General features: G+C 37.9%; 1 protein-coding gene across 1 annotated transcript in view; it reads right to left on the bottom strand.

The window, feature by feature from the left end:
• Positions 1 to 23143, bottom strand: part of LOC119424746 (potassium/sodium hyperpolarization-activated cyclic nucleotide-gated channel 1) — an 82559-nt gene that overhangs the window by 51857 nt on the left and 7559 nt on the right. The window contains exon 2 of the mRNA XM_037692245.1: positions 21607 to 22030. Coding sequence (XP_037548173.1) covers positions 21607 to 22030 — 424 coding nt within the window. The remainder of the gene's footprint in view (positions 1 to 21606; positions 22031 to 23143) is intronic.

The following is a 23143-nucleotide window of genomic DNA, read 5'->3' as shown; positions in this document are numbered from 1 at the left end:
AAAAAGTGGGTGACAATGTATATACATGCATCTGTGTGTCTGTCTGTTAGCAAAAAAAAACAAACAAAAAAAAAAAAACTAACAGAAAGAGTTGAATAAAACTCAGAAAGTAATCAGTGGATGTTCTTCTTCAACATATATTTTGGATTAAACCTGGTTCAAGATGGTTGCCTCTGCTGATTAAACCTAGCAAGCCCAAACATGGCTACAACTGTTAGATATTGTGCTTAAATGTGATGTGATAGTAGATGAAAGTCATCCCCATCACAGTCCAAGCTTATTCTCAGTGTAAGTAGATACTATTAAATGCAAATGATGGTAATTTATGCTAAATGTTTCTTTCAAAGCTTAAAATAAGACAGGCTCAGTGCATCAGGGAACAAGTAAACATATTTATGGATGGATGTTCTATTGATTTGTATCTGTAACCCCAGCAGTGGAAGCAAAATAATTCCAGTATAACGTAGATGCAACTCTACAAACAGAGTTTAGACAGCGGTGTCTGTAAACTCAGTGGACTCAGCATGATGAGGAAATGAGGCTGATGCACAGCATGTGTGGACATACTGTCCAAAAACACGTGAGTACCCTCAAGATTAACCATGACACCACATGGCCTGATTTTCCTTCCATTTGTCTAATTATGTAACTCATGTTAAGGTTTCAAATACTTAAATTTTCCTCAGTCGGTTAGTTTCTGAAAGAACGGGTGGAGGAAGAAAAGATAAGAACAGCAGGCTGAGGTGTAATCAAAAAGACAGAGAAACATGATGACCCAAATAAATACACCATGGAATAAATAGGTTCTGAAAAACACCTTATCAATTTGGGTTGTTTGTTGTTTGTTCAAATACAATTTACATGTACCGGTACTTTAAAAATAACAAAATGAGGAAAACTATACCTGAAAACTAATGTTGAATATACCTCAAGACAAAAAGACTTGAATATACAAAATAATAGTGTGAATGCTGATTCAGCATATTCACAGAAAAAGTAATTTTTCTGGAGCATATTACCAGTTCGTCAACCTCCTTAAAAAGATTTTCAATATAGTAGTTTCTCATTTATCACGGGGGTTTCAGTACCCATCCCACCCCCCCACCCCCCGCGATGAGTAAAAAACCGCAAAGTAGGAATAGTAATACAAGTAGTAGTAGCATATAAGTCACAGGTCTTTTTTTGCATAAATTAGCATGACGGTGACTTATAAACCAAAGCGACGTATTTATGTTTTTCTACTTTATTAGACATATTTGTGCGGTGTGATGTGTATAGCGTAAAATATGATATAAATATGTAAAGGCGTTTTAAACCCTTCCCACACTCTTGCAAAACAGTAGTCCCTCACTACTTTGCGGTTCATTTATCAAGCATTCGCTCTATCGTGGTTTTTCAAAATAAGATAGGACATGACGCACAAATGACTGATTGATGGATGAGCCGCACGATCGGCATGGAATTTTTATTTAAAATAAATTATTTAAAACTATTTAGCACCTGCTGCACATTTGTGCAACCAAGATCAGTAGAAAAAGCATCCTGCTGCAGCTTTGTGCAGCTCTTACTGCTGCAGGATAAACTTCCTGCTGCAGTTAAACAGCCGATCAGCTGTTAAGCTGCAGAGCGGAGAAGTGGGCGTGGCCAAGAGTGCTTGCAGGTGGCAAAGAGTGGAGGCGGCAGAGAGCTGAACTCGTGACATTCTGTACTCTTTTAGAGCGTTTAGAGTTTAGAAACATTGTTTAGAATATTGCAAGAGTGTGGGAAGGGTTTAAAATGCCTTTATATATATAAATAATAAAATAAACTATTACTTGTACTACTATTCCTACTTCACGGATTTTCACTTATCACGGTTCTTCAGGGTACGGACCTCCCACAATAAACGAGGGACTGCTGTATTCTAAACAATGTTTCTAAACTCTAAATGCTCTAAAAGAGCACAGAATGTCATGATCTCTTATATCTCTGCCGCGCCCACTTCTCCGCTGCAGAGCAGAGATCATGACTCACTGCAGAAGGGAGTTTTTCCCTGCACCTGTGGGCTGCACGAAGGTGCAGCATGTCCTAAATAATTTATAACTATTTATTTTAAATAGAAAATCCATGCCGATCTTGCGGTTCATCCATCAATCAGCCAATTGTGTGTCGTGTCCAATCTTACTTTGAAAAAACGCGAGAGCGAGTCCGTGAAAGTCGAACCGGGAAGTAGGGAGGGACTATGCTTCTTTTTTTTTTTTTGCCTAATAGAGAGGTCATTAACATTATCACAAGTGGTATCTGTTTCATCTGTTAAATTGTTTTTACATTTTTATTTGAGTAAAATACCTGTTAATATTAGGGTATATTGTTTTTTGGTACATTTTGCAGTAGCTCAGTGGTCAGTGTCATGGACTCATAATTCTAAGTCTGTGGGTTCAAGGCTAGATCACATTAAGAAGGGCATCTGGTGTAAAACAATAGCCAAAACTGTTGTGAGGTCATTCACTGTGGCAACTCCTGCAGAAGGGAGAAGCTGACAGCAACAATACGTATACATGTATATGTATGTATGTACATTTTATGTCATGTGCAACTACATAGTTATCATACAACAAAATAAAGGACAACAGCAAATTAGGAAATTAAGATTGAGTGATGAATATTTGGAGGAAAAAAGAAATGTAGAAAGGAGTAGATATGGAAGCAAATAGAAAAAAAATAGTGTTGAAGAAATGTGAAAACAGAAAAACGAGTAATATAAAGAAAGATAAAATAAACAAGCAAAGAAAGGATTATTAGAGCAATGAGGAAATAAAGGACAACAGAGGTCCAGTGGTCCAGCCTTGTAAGCAGACTTGTAGTCATGCTGTAGAAGCAGTCATGGAAGATTAGTGCCATGTGAGAGCAGGAGGGATTTGACTGGATTGCACACGGTGACCTGCTGTGCTCTTGTAAACATAGGCAGAGATGGACGCTTCGCTCTATAAAGTCAGAACGCACTCTTCACTGTGTGCTGTGGGACACTCAGAGCTGATCCTTTGTGAAACCCCACTTATGATACATCAGACGTTAGTCATGTCTTTATAGCCTGAGATGTTGTGCAACGACAGCTAGAAAATAGCAGCGTAAACGCTAACACCTACAAAGCTACCTGGTCTTATGAGTCACACAGGAGCATCAGCACATTCTGCAGCCTCACTTATCTCTGCTAACTGTTGCATCGTGACTACAGCTGATGTTCTTTATAAACAGTGACGTTACGGCTCTGACGACGAGACGCTGTTTAAAAAAAAAAAACAGCTGGAGTAATGACAGAATGACAAAGGTCCTTCACTAGATTCATTCAGCGCAACATTAACTCCTGGGAAGTGTAAGAAGGAGAAATCTTAATGCTTCACTGGTTACTAATTAATTCATTTGCACAAGGCATCATTTCAAGATGTCTGGAATGAATGGTGGTGCTTCACTCTAATTACTCAGGGGATCATTACTTTATGTGTCTCACGGCGAATCAGTCAATCAGACCTGCACTGATTGGTCCATTATTCAGTTAACTGATGGACATGACACAATGGAACAGGTCTAGGAATAAATAGGTTGTTTTTCAAGGAGAAATACTGAACCTTGTTTTGGTTATTTGAGCAACCAAATTAGATGAGTTACTTCCTACAACTCTGTAAGTTATTGCAGGTATTTATTCTAACTAGAGTTGGTTTAAAACAAGCCTCCAATTGTGACGCCAACACCAACAGCTCCTGGCCACCGACCAGCGCCCAATGAGACAGCGTGTAGCGATACTTCTCGTTCTATTTTGAATTGCATTTGCATTGCCAGCCCTGGCAATGCAAATACGTGGCAACTCGCTCCCCACATACAGGTTTCCGTTGCCATACTTAGTTTATGTTTTGTTGTGTTTTTTTTTTTTACTTCAGCTTTAAGCATCGTGTATGCTTTTGTGTCATTGAAGAACGTGTGCTGGCGTTCCTGGTGTGTTTTCAGCTTATAAGCGATGTCACAGTCTCCAAAGTCACCAATAACACTGCAAAAAGTCACTTTATTTGCTGCTAGTCACCTTCTAAATAGTCACTGGAGGTTTCTGAAAATATAAATATAGCAATAAAGTTGCTAAGTTGGCAACACTGCTACCAGAACTTTCAACCTTTCTATGTGACGCCCCCCCCCACCCACACACACACACACACAATCACAGTCATGTGCCTAATACTAAACTTACTTTATTACTTTAGTTTTACCATGACTACATGACACGTCCTTGAGAATAACATATGTAAATAAAATATCTTCTACTAATATCAAATTGCACGCTCACTAATCCAGGTAAAAATAATCCAACAAAGTTCAGGCTGGTCATGGACGGTTTCTTTTTTTTACTTCATCAGTCCAAGGAGTCACAACAAACTCAACAACTTGATTTTGTTGTGACTTCTCGGACTGATGAAGTCCTTTGGATGAAGGATGAAACGTCTCAACAAAAACAAAAACAAAAAAAAAAAGTCCAGATGACCTGACTGAACATTGTTGGATTTGTTACCTGGATTAGGGAGCATGGACTTGGATGTTTTGATTGACTATGGCTGCCTCAGAGGAGTCGATGGGGGAGAGGGCGGGCCCCACAAACCATCTTGTCTCCATAAAACGGGTTGGTCCACTATGAGTGTGCTGCTGTGGGACTGTTTGTTGTGGCTTCTTGGACTGAAATCCTTTGGATGAAGGATGAAACGTCTCAACAAATAAAAAAAAGAAACCATCCAGATGACCTGACTGAAATTTCTTGGATCTTCTATTAATGTATGGTATTTTTAGAGGTTTACAAACCATTAGATATACATATAGGAATAAAAACAAATTGAAAAGAAACAAATCCAGAGAATTGAACTGAATCAAACCAAAACATAGATTTTGCGACTCTTTTCCCTTCTTAATATAAAACGTAAAGTCAATGAAAGATGTGTTTCCTGCTTTGTGCTCTTAGAGAATGGAGACTTGTCTCCACCAGAGGATTTCCTGCAGGGATGGATAGAAGATCAAAGCTGAACGTCTGTTTTCTACTCACAACTCTGGAGGGAGGTAATGAACTTCAAGGGGAAAAAAAACTGCTGCGGTAAAACTGAATACTAATTTAGAACCACAGCAATCTGATTTTTATTTAGTGGGTGATCTAACATTTTAATGTCTACATTTTAAGGTTAATAAATGAAGCTGGGTGACTTAGAGCATTGCCTGCACAGAAGAGTTTAAGTATACTTATAACAAAAAACACTAATTTCAATATATAAATTAATTATAATACATTTATGTTACGATGAATATCTAAATGCAAGTAAATAACTTTTTTAATTAACTAAATATTTTGCAAAAGTAGCAAAACATTAAACCATAAATTGAAAACAGAAGGGTCAGGACTGAAAATGATTTTGACCTGAAAACAAGAACACATGCAGAACAAAATATAAATTTTAATAAGAGCGCTGAGTGAGATTTGGTCATTTACAGTATGTGTTTTCTTTGGTTGATAGCTGTGGCAGCCATTTTGGACATTTTGTGACAGATGCAATGATAGAAGACAGTTGTGGAAATCTGCAGGAAGATCATAAACGCAAGACAAACTGAATAAAATCTAAGTAAAAAAAACAAAAAACAGACCAAGATAATAAAATAAACTTCAGAAAAAACCAATGGGACCTCAAGAAATCCTCATGCAGAACACCAAAATACATAAAGATCAAACAAAATCCAAAAATCATTCAACTTCTCTGTAGATAAACTATCCATTCTCTTTTCCACAGCTACTTCCTTTGAGTGTCACTTCCTTTTTGCCTCTCTGTCTGTCTTAATGTCTTCACTCTGCACATGTCCGTTTGTGTCTAACATCAAATGAAGAGCTGACCTGAGAGACAGACCAACAGAGACAGAAGGAGACCAAGAGAGTGAGACAGAAAGAGTGACGAATAAAGGTGCCCCCAGCGGAGGAGTGCACATCACGTTCACTAACCGAATGACACAAAGTGATCTAAACTAGCAGCTGCTGCTGGTAAAGACAGACTGCGTGCATCTACGATTTTTTTATTGATTCTCAGACAGAAGCAAAGTTTATCACAAAAAGACGGCAGCTGTCGACTTTATCTACTACAGGTAGTTATCTTCTCAGTTTTTTATTTGTAAGAATAAAAAATCAAACAAATGTAATCTATGTAAATAATCACTCAGCTGTCTGTTTTGCACCTTCCTGCCAGCAATTCCATGAACAAAAATGTGGGATTATGCAGCGTTGTGCAGAGCAAAAGACATTTGGTTTTGATTTATTTTATTTTAAATGAGATCTAGAATATAAATGCGGAGGTCTTACTGTCCTCATTTACCACTCACTGTTACTGCAGCTCAAGTTGAGCAGCTCGCACTGAGCTCCGAGGATTAAAGACACTAAATCACAAGATGTTTTTTTTTTTTTTCACAAAAAAAAAAAAAGATTACTGAAGCTGTCAGCAAACTACATTGACCAATAGTTTCTATCAGATAGAATAATCCTCACATTTTGAGCATGAAATGACCTCATTTGTCCTACAAAGACTAAAGTATTTTATACAAAGTTGAGGTTGGGGGAACAAAATTCAGTACTGTGCATTAAACGATTTGTGCGTTATGCTTTTAATCCTGAAAAAAAAAGTTCTTACTGATGAAGCGATGTGAACTTAAGCGTACTTTTATGACCGAGCTGAGTAACGGAGAGCCCTGGCTCAGTTTAAACCCTGATTATAAGCATTATCATCAAATGCCACAATGTAAATCTTTTTTTTTCTTTTTTACTGGAAGATAAGCTACAGTATTAAATGCTTTTTAGGAAAATTGATACTAAAAGCTGTGTTTTTCTCTTTTTTCCCCCTAAACCCACAGCCAGCGATACATTTGAAAGATTACATGTTAGCAAACCTTTATTTAATTTTTTAATTTATTTTTAAATTACTTTTTAAAATTTAATTCACACATTTCATTCATTAAACACTGTAAAACGACAAAATAAAAATGCTGCCTCTTTAAGATTTTTAAATAATTTGATGAAATACGATAAACAACAGCGTATGATTAAATATGAATATACTTTTTGTGAGTCCAGTGCTCCATCTGTGGCCTATTTTTATCACACATCTGTGCTTTCTAATCTCCATCTTCCTCCTCCTGTTCTATTTCTGGACAATCTCAGCAACACTTTTTAATTGTTTCTATCAAATAGTTGACATAAGGAGAATGGCACATTTATTATTTTATCCTTTTTTGATTACGCTGATGGTAAACAATGTATAGACACTACTGTAAAATGTGGTTCCTGTGTAGAAACATATGTTTTGAACCGTTTGTGGAAGCAACTCAAAGATGAAACCAGATTATTTTTCTAAAGAAATTAATCTTCCTCTGCTTTACCATCGTTGATATGACCTTTGACTCTGTACTCTTAGGCATGCGGCCGAGCAATTAGCACTCTCTATTGCAGTTAATGCAGGCGACTAGCAGCAGAAGGAGCACTGAGCCGCTTGGCAAAGAAAAATGAGATAATCAGCATAGAACAAGGAGAAGAACGTTCTTTCAGGATGTGGAGTCGGGGATTTTCCTTCCCTTGGGCCAAGAGTGAGCATCCCTCAGCGAGCGGTGCAAGAGCAGAATTCACGGCGTATTACGCTCATCGTCAGAGAGACGGGTCTTAAAACTGAGAGGACACGAACACAGACAGCACGAGAGGGGAAGAGCAGCGTCCTTCATTTTTCTCTCCTTGACAAAATTGAACTGACGAAGTATTTTGGATACTGCGTCGTACTCGTTTTGGACACAAACTCGTTAGTTTTGTTTTAAAGCATTAGTTGTGGATATGTCAAAAACTATCAACACTGTTAAAATGCATTTCATTCATTTGTTCGTTGTTTTATTTGACAGGAACGGCAACCCTCATCTATATAGAGGAACACCCCCCCCTCTCACCCCACAAAATTAAAAGTCAAATGTGTGACTGTCAAATTGTCACACATAAAGACACGTGACAGAGCTCTTTATCTGCCTGCAGGCTTTAACTCCCACACACAAGACAAGAAAGGCCTGCTTCTCCTCCAACAAACCGCTCGGCCGTGCTCCGCAGGGTTATATTCAGGGTGAAGGTAATAAATCTGATTTTACCGGGACCAACAAAGTGTCAAATTCTTCTACATCAGTCAGTGCGTGAATGAACCGGAGGTAAAGTAAAAAAAAATTACAAGCTATTTTTACAGTGAAATCTGCAGTGAAGATGCTAATTACTATGGTTTTTATCAGTGAAAAGAAGGGTTGATGTTAAAGGATTTGCCTGAGCAAATGCAACAAAACTGAGCTCAGATGCACAAAGAATGAAACACTAAAGTCATATTATGTGACCAAAAACTGTAAATAAAATTCCTCTATTGTATCGTTTTTATTATGAAGCATCAGCTTACATTGTACTGTATCTTCTTTATTCAATTAAATTCATTACTGTTTTATTCCTAAACTGATATTTTAGACTTATTTCATATTAATGGCAGGGCTGAACATTGTATTTACTGTATATTTAATTTACAGTATTTTTGGGACTATAAGGCGCACTTGAAATCCTTTAATTTTCTCAAAAAGCAACAGTGAGCCTTAAAATCAGATGTGCTCTACAGGTATGAGTTTAAAAAAGGTGGATATCAGAGCAAAGTCTTGCAGCATTTAGTAAAATTTGTAAAAAACTCTTTAAACATTTTACAGATAAAACCATTTAGAAGCTGGAATGTGTAGCAGGAACATCATGTAAATGTTTTACTCTTAATGTTTGGCATTTCTCTCTTTACTAAATTAAAAGTTCTGCATTAAAATTTTAGACAAGTTTCTTTCATATTCCAAATTTTTACACCGTTCATATCTGTCTGCTGTGTACTATAATTTGTTTTAATGCAAAAGGAGTTGTTGCACTTTTCAGCCCTTACCATAGAGATGTAAAGTAAATAAAAAAAGTCACTTGAATTAAATCAGAAGCATCAAAAGCGTCACAAAGGGGATTGATTTCTCTCTTGTCTCTGATGTTCCAGTTCACACCAGAGACGTCATAACGCATTGATCATTGACTTCATGGCAGCTGTAATATTTGAACCTTTTTAGAGCAGGGGGAACTTTCACTCAGACCTGCACAACTGTCCCACTTTAGTCACCATCATGTGATGGTGTGGTTAATCAACCAGAGCAATAACTCCTTTAATTTTTCTACCTCGCTCAGCCACGCTTCATCTTTACGATGAATTAAGTCTATCATTCCTTGAAGAAACACGCCTATCATCGTCTTTCATACCAGAGTTTTAAACCAAGATCTTCTTATGCTGGGAAAAAGAATTATAGCTGTTTTGGTTCAACCATGACCATGATCAAATTTTGCATTGTGAATGACTCCCAGTCCCAGCTACTACCACATTAAATGTTAGCTTAATATCTGTGCAACTTACTGAGTTTTAACCATTTTTGTGTTGGCTAATGTGGTGTCCATCGTCAATTGAATGGAACAGTATGATGATTACTTTCTTAAAGTTCCATTAGTATTCATCAAGTTGTTCATGAGATATTTTGCTAACAGACCAACCAAGTTAACCGCATCAGGTAAAGTTTGGTGCGAAGATCTTGCACAACGAGTTGTACTTGTAGTACAGGTATGGGCTGTGAGTTGCTGTCAGCCACAACCACATCAAATTCCAACACTGTAAAAGTAATTGAATTATAGCCATGGGTGTGTTTTTAAAATCAAACGACTGCGGTGGCCATCTTGAATTGGACTGACACTAAAGTTAAGGAGCCGCAGAGAAACATACATGTTTATTTCTTGCAGGTTTCAATAAAATCGATCCAGTGGTTGGTTCATGCAATACATTTGAAATATAGACTGTACGTATAAAGCGCCTTTCTGTCTTATCAAGATACTTAAAGTGCTTTACACTACAACCTGTGCCCTCATTTACCCATTCATACAGCATTCTACTAGATCTATAATCAGAGCTTTATCACATTCATACACCGATGGGACACACATCGGAGACAATGAAGGGTTCAGTGTTTTGCTCAGGGACACTTCGGCATGTGACTGCTGGTGGAATCAAACCCCCAATTCTTGCATTGGAGGACAACTGCTCTAACCACTCAGCCACAGCCGCCCCTGAGACAGACTGAGTTGACTCCAGATGGTTAATAATAAAATTTCCAACAAAAATCTTACACAATCTGTGAGTACTTGTGTGTTGAGGAATAGTCTCAGATACTATCACACCAAATTTAAGGTATGTGAAATTGGCTGTTGTAGCCATTTTTAGTGTTTTTAAGTACTTCACATTAGCAACCAGCTTAAATCAGATTGACACTAAAAGTTAATGAGTTGTAGATGTGTTTTTATTGTTACTTTCAGCTAGTTTAATTAGTTTGTCCAGTGGTTGATGAGATATTTTGGTAACAGACAGACACTTTGTCTTTTAGCAGCGCTAACAAAACAGATGTTTTCATGCATATATGGTACAAGTCTTATCGTACCTCAGCGTTACTTAGAGCAATGGGTAAAACTACTCTTATGAGCACAAATAAACAAAAGCTATTGATTTCCTGACTCGTTAAAATAATCCCACTTGTGTGTTGTCTATATGGGTGTTTTCTGAGCTAAAACACTTTCTGTAAAGTCGGAACAATCAGTCTGTAGTAGCTGAGTCAATGAGATATTGGAGATCTTTGTGTAAAACATTTTGAAAAACTCCTAAAGTCAATCTAATTTGTGTTCTGGTATGATTTGCCAACATTTTTATTTAGCTGCCACATTCCCCGCAACATTATTCTCACAACTTGTGTTTGCTACAGAGAAGCTTTTAATAGTGGATCAATATTTCCTATTGAGTGGGAATGAAAAAAAAAAAAGTTTGGTTGTGTTATTAAGCAGCAACGTGTCCCTCGTAGGCCACACACTGACGCAAGCACGAGCAGACACAACAATCCTCAACCTCTCAAATCGCATCAAATCACAGCACGTAACAGAAAACAGTTGCACACAGCCGTGCGCCAACGGCTCTGCTCCGACGACACTTGTTCACAGAGGAGACTCCTGCAGCCGCTCACATTCAAGCTGCCCATGTCGGTTTGCGTCCTACAACTAACTATTTGATAGAACATGATAATGAGATACTTTTAATTATCCTCCTAGAAATGACATTTGCTGCTCTCTGTGGGAAACAGATTGGATATCGGCTCTGTAAATTCTAGTTTGAGGTAGTGCTGGTGTCACTGATATACATCCCCGACTGAGAAATAGTAGAAACAGTTTTTTCATGTGATGAAATAAAAATAAAAAACACTATAACCTGATCTTATATGCTGTAATAGTGTACAAAAGGCTCTCTGAAATATACCGTATAAGGCACTTGTGCTGCAGGCATCGCTGTATGACACACAGATAAAAAGAAACACACACTGCTCCCTTCTTTTGTTGCATCTCTTTCTTCTCTCCTTTAATCTAACACATGATTCAGCATGTCATGAGTCAGCACATCTTATGTGCGTGTGTGTGAGAGAGAGTGGTAATGCACCTGCGTCCCTGTCTGATTCTAGGACGATGTCCTCATGGCTCCCAGCACCTGGTTTAGTCTTTTCTGACAAGTGAACCACGGCCGGGGGACACTGTAATGCTCTGATTTGGCTCCAAGGTGTCTGTTAATAAGACACTGATGACTTTTTTCCATTTTTTTTTTTAATATGGGATACACTGCACTTAAGTTTCATTATCATTAAAAGAGCAACAATTCAATTTAAAGAAGAGATAAACCAAGGGGGTCCAATCCATTCACGGGTCACTGTCCTGCATGTTTTGCTTCATTCCCTTCTCCAACACCTGAATCAGCGGTTGAATTACCTCATGTCCTGCAGAAGCCTGGTAATGGCTCATTAATTCAGATCAGGTGTGTTGGAGCAGAGGAACCTCTAACACAGGCAGGACAGTGGCCTTAGAGGATGTGGATTGGACATCCCTGAACTGTTGCCAGTGGTTGAACAAACATCTGACTGACAGATGTCCTAGACAATTTTAAAGAAAACTGAAAATGTTCAGTTTTGTTCTGTTATCCATTTCAGAAAATGAAACTCATATAATAACAGATTCATTCCACATAGAGTGAAATGTTATTGTATATTGTATATATTCTGTGCCTCTCCACTCTTCCTCCAGACTCTGGGACCTTGATTTCCAAATGACATGAAAATGTATTTTAATGTGAAAAGAGGACATTGGACCACTGAGCAACAGTCCAGTTTGTCTCCTCAGCAGGTAAGAAGCTTCTGATGTTGTCTCTGGTTCAGGAGTGGCTGGACTTGAGCAATGAGACATTTTTTAGCTCATGTCCAGGAGTTAATCAGCTGATTAGGGTGTGACATGATGAGTTTTTTAATATTGAACCTCTTCACAATATTCTAATTTTCTGAGACAGTTAAGTTTCGTTTTTCATTATTTAGTCATAATCATCAAAACTAAAAGACATAAAGGCTTGAAGCATTTCACTCTGTGTGTATCTATGTAATATATAAGTTTCACTTTCTGAAATGATTGACAAAAACCTGAACTTTTTTTACAATATTCTTTTTTTCAGATGCACCTGTATAGTGTCAATCATTAATTATCATGCGTCATAGTCTATAAAAGTTGGAAAGACTTTAACAAACATAAAAAAATGACATTAAAACCAAAACTATGATCCTGACCGTCACCTAATGGGATCTTTTAAAGGATTTTCAGTTGTAATTAAGTAGTTTACATTATGTTTATTTACTTCAGTTTACCACTGAAATTACTGCAAATCACTAAAGAAAAAATAATCAAATTGAACTTTTAATGTCTTCTTGTTTAAAGATTTTTTTTTACAATATATTATTTGCTAAATCCAAATTTATTCAGCATATTTTTAGCAAAGATGGGGAAAAAATCTAGGAGTGTGAGGGTATTGAAACAGGGAAAATATGGTGAGACCCTGACTGTCAGTCTGCTGATATGTGTCTAATAAAAAAGAAAAGTAAAAACAGTTCAGCTCAGACTGTCACTCAACAGAATGGGTTATTTGGAGGACAGTGTTTTTTTATAGGTAGATAATTCTCCTTCACAATGAACTGGATACCCCGATCCGATGGCTTCCCCTTTCAGATCAATTTACAGAATTAGAGCCCAGCATCTAGGTTTTGGACAACAGATCTGTGCCAACAAACTGCGATGAAACAGATCGGTTGTGTAACGTTTGGCATCAGCTCCAGCAGTTTATTTTTTTCAAGTCAGAAACAGAAAAATTACATTGGGATGCAAGAAGTTTGTATAATATCTATCAAAAGACATACGAACTGTGTGTTCGAAGTAATTTGAAGTGGTTACTTTGTAAGGTTTAAATAAAATTACTGTATAATACAGTAGTCTATAAGGATCTACTAAGTTAAATGTCTATAAGATGACCCTGGACTTTCATTTGATGGGGGTTATTGATCTGACATTTTGTTTTATTTAATCATCAAACGAACTAGAAGGACGTTTGGTCTCATTTTGATCATCTGTTGTTTCTCCTTTTGATGTTCCATACAAAATTTGGCAATGGCTCTCAGTTATCTCCTATGATCATTACAGAATAAGGATTGTGCAGTGTTCTTTTCTTGTAAATATATCATATCATTATACAAAATGCAGTTTTATGAGTATATAAGATTTATTTTAACCTCCAGTGCAAAGGCAGATAAATTGAGCCTGGAGCCTCAGAAAGCATAAAGCCCCCCTGAGGGCTGTTGCCCTGCCACAAGCCCAACCTGAGCCCTGCGACATGAGCTGGAATCTGGCAGGAGGCCTGGTGGTCATGATGAGCCAGATGTGGCACTGGGAGCCTTGGGGATTTTACACAGCAGTTTAAAAATGCTATCGCTTTAGACTGTATTTTTTTAATTGAAAACCTTAAAGCTACATCAGTAAAGGTAATAGTGTAACTTAGAGAGGAAAATAAATATCTTTAGTATGACTCAAAGGTTGTTTGGATAATTAGTGCTGTGTCTGTGAGGGCATGAAATAATAAGAGAAACATGCATGCTGCTGTGTGGAAAAACAAACAGGAACAAAGGGCTAAAGAGTTCTTGAAAGACCAAAAAAATCCTGGCAAAATTAAAGATGAAGGAGTGAAAACGCCATCATTAACTGCTCTCATTATTTTGGCGAATCGTTAAGCACTCGGGCAGTAAACGAGTCCTTGGTGGGTCAACACAGAGCAGAAAATCAAGATGCAGGAACGGTTCCAAAAGCTGCATATATTTTATCACTTTAGCTGTACCCTTGAACTGTATTGCACTTGACAAGGTAATACTTTGTCTTGTTATATTTAAAAACAACAGTTCTACACTCAGTAGCAAAAATGTACCTTACTTCTTTATAAAAAAAATTAAAAAACAACAAGCATGCTCAGACTTTTATCTCAATTTCATACCACAAGGTAACAAGATACCTGTTTTTGGACTGTGGCAAGAATCTGGAGTACCTGAAGAAAACCCACAGAAGTAGACCGCATTTCCTTATATTTTACATATTTGAAGGCACATTTATGTATTTTTAGTTGTCGATTTATTTATGAAGCTAAATAAGTCTACAATAATTACATAAAATATAATATATTGCTGTTTTTTTTGTGAATATGTTGTTGTAAATGTCTTCCATGGTGCATGCCGTAATTAGCCTCACACATAAAATGTGGTGACTTTTACACATGCAAATGACTGCAGCCACTGACGCAAATGAAAACGTGTAATGGGTGAGTCAGAATGTCGTTTTTACCTATTTCATAAAGGTTATTCTGACATGATATAAATGGAGGTTAGAAAATATATAGAAAATAAAATCTCAATATTTAAAAAAAGTCATAGAAGAGAAAATCACAGCAGACTGTGTGTTTTTAACTGTCTTGACAACTAATGATAAGTACATAAAGTCTATGTTCTACCAGATGGATGTCTTTTGTTCCACATTAGAGAGAGTGACCACCAACAGAAAACTGGAGTGAAAATGATTGTTGAAGTGCTTCATCCACATAAAAATTGAACAGTTAACATTTTGATTCTCTCTAACATTCTAAGGTGGATTTGACTTTGAATAGATGCTAGCTGTGAATATAAAGTTAGAAGGTGCAGAAACTTTAGCTGGCATATTTTTTTTAATCATGTTTATGGTTTTAAAGGGTAATGCAAACCTACACTTATCCATCCATTCATTATCTTTGCCGGCTTCCTTATTTTTGGGTTGCGGGGGTCACTGGTGCCCATTTCCAGTAGACAATACGTAATTTGCTGTTAACTCTGAATTTAATTATTTGAGTTGAACCAATTTAGATGCAGGTCAAGATCAAGGTTCTTTATTGTCATTCGCATCACATGTGGTACATGAGGTGGAACAAAATTGTGTACATAGGCTCCCAGTTACATCCAACAATAGCAAACATATAAAGTGTAAAAAGACACAGTAAATAAGGACCTAAGATATAAACGAAGATATACGCTAAACGAACGCCCAACGGTACGCTAAAAGATCTAAAATATAAGTTAGTCACTAATAGTGCAAAGCAATACACCAAACAACAGCAGCACAAACATGAGTCTTTGTGGGTGGATGAGTATGAATGGATGAATACAGCAGCAGGGAATAATCAGCAGCATGAGATCCGCAGCATGGATAATCAGCAGCACATATCATCAATCAAAGTTGCATTATAGTGATTTTTTTTTTTCACAGTGATAATCCTGGGATTAGTGGTTTATGAATCTAACAACTTCAGGGTAGAAGCTGTTTCTCAGTCTATTGGTTCTACACTTAATGCTCCTTAACCTCCTGCCTGAGGGGAGCGGGGCAAAAAGTGTGTGTGCTGGGTGAGTGGGGTCATTCATGATGCAGGTGGCCCTCTTCCTGAATTTGGAGGTGTACAGTAGATGTCTGTGATCTTTGGGAGGCTGACTCCAACAGTCTTACAGTCCACTATTATCTATATTGTTGATTTTTATTTGGCCACAATCGTCTTTGAAAGAAGTTAAAGTTGTAGAAAAGCTTAAAGTCTAAAAGAAACTCTGTGTCAACGCTAGGGAAGTGCTGTATGAACGCTTTTTTTTTATTATAAACTAGTGTTGGTAAACTGGCATTTAACAATTTAAATTAATAGTTTTAATCTTTTGATTATGGTTCTATGAACATATTTGAAACAATCACTATTTTCTTTTATGAAAACAGCTCTTAAATGAAGAAATGGAGTTGAATTCAGACTAAATAGATAAGCTAACGTCTAACCCAAGAGATTCATCCACATTAGTGTTTGTCACTCAAATAAACCATTAGCTCATGATGCCATCTGATCAGATTTAAACTCTAGTTAAGCAATTTCTTAGTTGTAAAAGTTATCTACAACAGGTAAGATATTTTTGCTCATAACCCCAAAACATTCCCCAGTGACAGCTTTCATTTCATCTGTAATATCTGTCCACTGTGTGGTGCAGGGAATAAATCAGAGAAGATTTGCTGTATTGTTAAATCAGCATTATTGTTTAACTTCTGATAGGATGTTTTTGTAAGAACAGCTTAAATAATAAAATTACCAAAGTGAAAACGTAGCGATGCCAGTAAAAATCCAATCTGATCTGCTCACAGCAGGAATATCAAACATAAAGCGTTACTTTCAGATGCGTAAACAGTCCACCAGCTTCCAAGTGGCTGGTGATTGTTTAAATTGTCGTGTTTGAGCACAGACCATATTTACTGCTCTGTGTGACCTTTACACTGTATGCTATAATTTCCCAAAGCTCCGCACATTGAAGTAATTATGTGAGAATAAACACACGGATGAAGGAGTGAACAAATACACACAACGAATCGTGCATTAACAGCAACAAAAATAAAGCTAAAGTGTGTAGCAGCCACGCAGGCACCCAATCACTTGTGACAAATTCATGCTGTACTGCGTATGCATTATTTGCCAACTAATCGTGCACCCTTTTCCATTGGGTGACAGTCAAGGCAGTTCCTCTGAATAGTGAAAATGTCAGCTGTTTTATTTAAAACCCAACATTCACTTCGACGCAGTTCTGGTTGTAAGATGTTTCTGCTTTAGCACAAGCATATGTAACAACGCTAGATGCCCATTTACCAAGAAATAAAAGGTAAAGTGCTTCAACACACCTGCAGCCGACTACAGACCCATTTTTAACACGCATGTCCAGCATCCATCATGCAAAGTAAAAATAAACGCTGAGCCTGTGGCTAAAATTAAAGAAGTGCAAGTTCTGTAAAAAAGAGACACTAAATATGGCCAACATATTAATATGGTGTGGTTCTTATAGCACGTATTTGACTGTTGTGAGGTTTTATGAGAAATTAAACAGAAACGACAAACAAACAAATCAGAGTTTGCTCAGCTCTGACTGTCCAGAATGTGATGATGAAACAACAGCCTCCGTTCATCCGTTGATGGAGGAGACAAAGTGAGGAAGGAGGCGGCCAGCACACGACAGATGAAGGAACGACGGATGCACTCAGGGGCTGGAGGATGACTTATTGTAGAAAGCCTGCATAGCTATTCCTCAGCTGATGCAGTGATGGCGCATTGCTTAAAACCCATTATGGTGGCGGCGACTGGATTTGTACCTCCATTAATGCTCTAATCCTCATGCCTACACCTAATACGTTACGACAGGCTGGAATTTTTCCACTTAGTCGCCTTTCATTCAGCTCCCACATCGTGCAGATGTCTGATTAGCTTTTGTTTTATTGTCGACATGACTTGGTTACAGGAATAACTTTTTTCAAATTCTAGACCAGAAATGTGTGGCTTTGTAACCACATAGTAAACCAAAAGACAGACATGATGCTGATAAATGACAGAATGGAGGTGAAGGATAGGAATGGAGGGAGGAAGGGGACAAGTGAGCAAAACGGAGTGACGTGACAGAGATGAACTGAGTAGTGTGGCACTGTAAGCACTGTTGTTGCATTCAAGCACTATAGCAAATCCCTACTGCACTGCCAGTCTGCAAGCTCACTGCAGAATTTCATTAACCTTGCAGCACCAAATATCCCCACTCCTAACCTGATCCAGCCACACAACACTTGCGGCTCTGCAACCTGCTGTCCAATCTGAATTTTTAATGAGCCTACCAAGACAATAACAACATGCAAAAGCTGTATATAATTATACATTATGCATTATCATTATATTCCACTTAATATCAGAACACGATTTGTAACGTGCGATTGTGAATCCTGACTACATATGATGCTTGTATTTTTAATGTCACATCGCAGGGCAAGGGTAACAAGAAATGCTAAAATAAATGTATAAATATAAACACTGTGAAAAGGTTCTGAACAATTACTATCTTACCTGTTGTAGATAGCTGTTTGAACGGTCTCAGTTTGGGGAAATAGTGTAGTTTTGACCAAATTGATGAGTTATTGTTTAGTCTAAATGGAACCAAGACCAGGTGGATTGCTTGTGACGTAAAACTCCAACCACATAAGTTTAATAGGTGTTTATGCAACATCACTTGATCATTTTTACACCACTGTCACTTTTGCAATTCACACTAACTCTGGTGGAAGTATTTTGATTAACCTGAAGGACGTGTCATGGGATTTTAAAGTTTTTAAATGTCTTCATGGTCTTGCCCCACAGTATCTGTCTGACCGGCTCCAGCTGTACGTTCCCTCACGCTCGCTCAGGTGGGCAGATCAGTTCCTGTCGGTGGTCTCAAAGTCAAAAAGGAGGTAGAGAAGTGACAGGTGTTTACAGTCGCTGCCCCTAAACTTTGGAATGAGCTGCCTTTGTGCATTAAACAGATCGACCCACTCCTTGTTTTTACCTTTGTTCTTTAGCTCGTAACTTAGCTTGAAGGGTTGGCTTTTATTCTTTTGTTTGTTGTTTTATGATTTTATCAGCTCATTATATTTTATTATTGTTTTAATTGATTTTATTGTTTTTTTGTGCTTTGATTTTTTTGTGTGTGTGTGTTTAAGTTTGTTCTTTATCAGTGTTACTGTACAGTGCTTTGGCTAAAGGTGTTGCTTTTTAAAAGTATATATTTAATAAAGTCGCATTGTTTTGTATCATTTCATCACCGTCTTCCACATTAAAGCATGTCAGAACAAGCTGCATACACTGAAACAGACATTCTGCTATGAAACTGATGAAACTACACATGTAAAAGTGAAATGTTTCTAAAATAGGTTTATAACCTCAATTAAAATGTGTTTACTTTGTTTTGAAGCAGCTGAAAGCTGCCCCAACTGAACTTTAAAGGGAAAAAAGTTGTCAACAAAACAACAGATATGAGAGACTGCACCATCATCATAATCTTCATTAGTACCGTATTTTCCAGCATATAAGTCACACCGTTTTGCCTAATTTGCATACCCAGCGACTTATACGCCAAAGTGACTTTTTTATGTTTTTTCCCCTTATTTATAACCCAGGCAGCACGGTGGCGCAACTGGTAGAGTTGCTGCCTCTCAGCGAGCAGGTCCTTGGTTCAAACCCTGGTCCAGGGACCTTTCTGGGTGGAGTTTGCATGTTCTCTCCGTGCATGCGTGGGTTTTCTCCGGGTACTCCGGTTTCCTCCCACAGACCAAAAACATGCATGTTAGGCTGATTGGTAACTCTAAATTGTCCCTAGGTGTGAGTGAGAGAGTGAATGTTTGTTTGTCTCGTTTGTCTCTATGTGGCCCTGTGATGGACTTGCGACCCGTCCAGGGTGTCCCCCGTCCCTCGCACAGTGATTGCTGGACATGGACACCAGCGACCCCCGTGACCCAAAATAGAATAAGCGGGTAAAGAAAATGGATGGATGGATGGATGGATTTATAACCCAATTTTTGGCTGAGATCTGACAATTTCAAACATTCTGACATGGAAAATATTAAACACTACCATTTTCAGCCACTAGAGGGCCCTCGAATAATATGGCAAGCCAAGTGTCTCATCAATAGGTAAAAGTGGCTATTAATGAGACACTTGTCTTGCCATACCAAGCCACCTTCATCTCGCTCCGGAACTCCTGGAGCAAACGTCAAATCAGCTTCATTTTGTTGCATCACGCAGGCGAAATGCAGCTGATTTGACCATTAAATTTCATTTATTAAGGAAAAGTTCAACTGAGACACACCTTTGTTATAGTTCTGAACAAACAAATAATTGTTTTTAGGTAGTTATCTTGTTAAATTTTGAAGAAATGCACAGCGAGTCATCCGTCTGCGCGCTCCCGCTTCCGCGTATTGGCTTATGAATTGCAGCTGGCTTGACCGTCAAAGTGCATTTATTAAGGAGAAGTTAAACTGAGACACACCTTTGCTATAATTTTGAGCAAACTAATAATTGTTTTTAAGTGTTAATCTTGTTAAATTCTTGTTAAAGTCCTCCCATGCACACTCACGCGGCAGCCATTTGGCAGCCAATCAATTTTTTGCATAGCACCGGCCCACGTTTCCGGGTTGTCAGCGGTGTAACAAACACGATGCGTCAGCGGTGACTCATAACAGACGTGACTTATACAGCAAAGCAACTTATTTAGGCATTTTCCCACTTTATTAGACATATTTGGATTGATGCGACTTATATGGTGGTGCGACATGTACGGCGGAAAATACGGTACGTCAAATAGGACACAAATACAGAAAACATACACAATACTCTTTGCCCTTAAACTTTCCACCACCACAGCTTTAAAAGATGCAAACCACTAATTTAATGGTTTAAAATGTAAACATAAATAGAATCCCCTCTTTTTGCATTCCTGTTCCTTTTGTACCTGATACAGATATACTTAAACAAAACTAAACGCAGTTTCTACTTATTTTAGACAGCATCACAACATATAACAGAGACAATACATCCAGCGATATTTGGTATAAGAGAGGCTAAAAATATTCACATTATTATGTTTAGCTTTTCAGATCCCAAACAAACCATTTCTGGTCAGATAGTAATTTATGTGCTTTTACAATATCTTGAAATGCATCTATTTGCTGGAACGCTTTTGTCCGGATACAGAGCAGTGCTATATTTCAGTCAGTGTAATCAAATTATTACCACAAGATAAAAATAAAGAAAACCTGCAGCTTGGATAAATAATCTGAGTCAGTAAGTCCAGTGAGTCAGTCTTAGGTAATAATGTGTCATTTTTCGTTTGTCAAAAAAAAATTCTAATGTGACTTTATACTTCTGATAATTGTGTGGAAAATAGTTCAATGTATTTTTATGTATGCAATCTACAAACTAACAAGATCAATTTATTGGGCAAACCTGAATTAATATTGTGCAGCTATGTTTATATTTACTCTAAATCAATCCAATGTGCCTTTGTAGTGATCAAGACTACCTACTGTAAATTTGCTAAATTTTCCTTAAGCATAAACCCTTCAAAGTCGTGACCGTGCTTTTGGCAAAAAAATAATCCCCACAAATATTGACAAAATATGTGCATATCATTCACCTAATACTTTATTTTTTTTACAATTTTGTGGATTAAAACACTTCATTTTATAAGATAAATATGCAGCAGTGTACCCACCTCTTCCCACTGATGTATGTATCTGATGAGCCGGGACAATCTTAACAGACGCAGAAGACTGAGGATCTTGGTGAAGCGGACGATTCGCAGTGCTCGTGCTGTTTTATATACCTCTGAGTCAAACCCTTTCTCCACTATTAAAAAGATATAATCCACTGGAATGGAGGACAGGAAGTCCACAACGAACCAGCTCTTCAGATAATTCATCTTGATGACCTTGGGATCGAGGATTATCTCGGAGCTTTCCTCATTGACAATCCCTGTTCTAAAGTTCATGACCAAGTCCACCAAGAAGATGGTGTCCGAAGCCACATTAAAGACCAGCCAGGTGGTGGTAGTCTGCTCTGAGAAGAAGGTTATTCCCACAGGAATGATGATTAGATTCCCCATCATCATGATGAGCATTATCAAGTCCCAGTAGAACCTGCAGAACAAACACATGCAAATCAGTACAGCAAGCTTCAGTTACTTAAACTGTCAGTCAAGTAGAAAAAAAAATATGGCTTAACTTAAGTTTAACTCTCGACGAGAACTTAAATTTATCATCATTCTGCTGAAACAAATGAATGTCCGCATCAATTTTCATCCTGACTTATCCAATAATTGCTTGACCACTTTACTGACAGTCCCACAAACCCAAACTTAATGCAGCTTGTCAACTGCGAATAATCAGCAGAGAAAATCAGAAGATGGATGTGCAGAAGCTTTTATGTCAAAGCCGACAGAGGAGGACACCACGAGAGTGCATACCTGAGTTGTTACAAAATCCCTTGGGATTAAAATTACCTATGATTCAAGGACATTGTGTTATCTACTGCCGCCACTTACTGCATGTTTTCAGGGCCCTCTAGACTGAAACCCTCTCATTCTTCACTGCTGTGTTAATGTCACTGCCCGTTGCCGCGCCAAGGAAAAAAAAGGCTGAAGTGATTCATCAGTTCCACGCTCTATCCGCCAAGCATCCACTGCTTCAATAATGGTCAAGCAACCACAAATGAAAATAGATGCTTTCAGGAATCCTGTCTCATCCTAAAAACTCTCTACTGATGCCATCCTTGCTGCCTGTTTGCTCTGACTTACCCGGCCAACTGCTGAAGGTGGAAACGCACTTGCTATAGCTGCTTGGCAGGCTGCCTGTCTGACTGGAAAACTGGCCACTCAGTAATGGATCTGTGCGAACAAATTAAACCAAGGCCTCGGCCTTATAAATATCCACAGATCATGTGTCCGATAATTGTCCTCACTTCAGTGAAAAAGTGGTCTTCTAGGTGGCTAACAAAACACAATGGAGATATTTTTACACCAGAACCTTGAAGTGGATGTTTAAGAATAGTGCATGATCCACTTGTTTACTGTTTTTAGCTTCACACTCATCCCAGAAGTACATTTAAAAATACCTATTTAACAATGATAATAAGACTTTGGTAATGACATTACATACAATTAAAATATTTGTACACAATTTGCTTTTTGGTTGCTTTAATGTCAGCCTTAAAGCTGTCCAGTTAGGACATAGAGCATGTATCCATGTGTGTGT

This window comes from Nematolebias whitei, chromosome 18 (assembly GCF_014905685.2).
Source record: "Nematolebias whitei isolate Nwh7 chromosome 18, NemWhi1, whole genome shotgun sequence".
Lineage (NCBI taxonomy): Eukaryota > Metazoa > Chordata > Actinopteri > Cyprinodontiformes > Rivulidae > Nematolebias > Nematolebias whitei.
The sequence above is the reverse complement of the archived record's forward strand: the minus strand, read 5'-3'. Positions and strand labels throughout refer to the sequence as shown.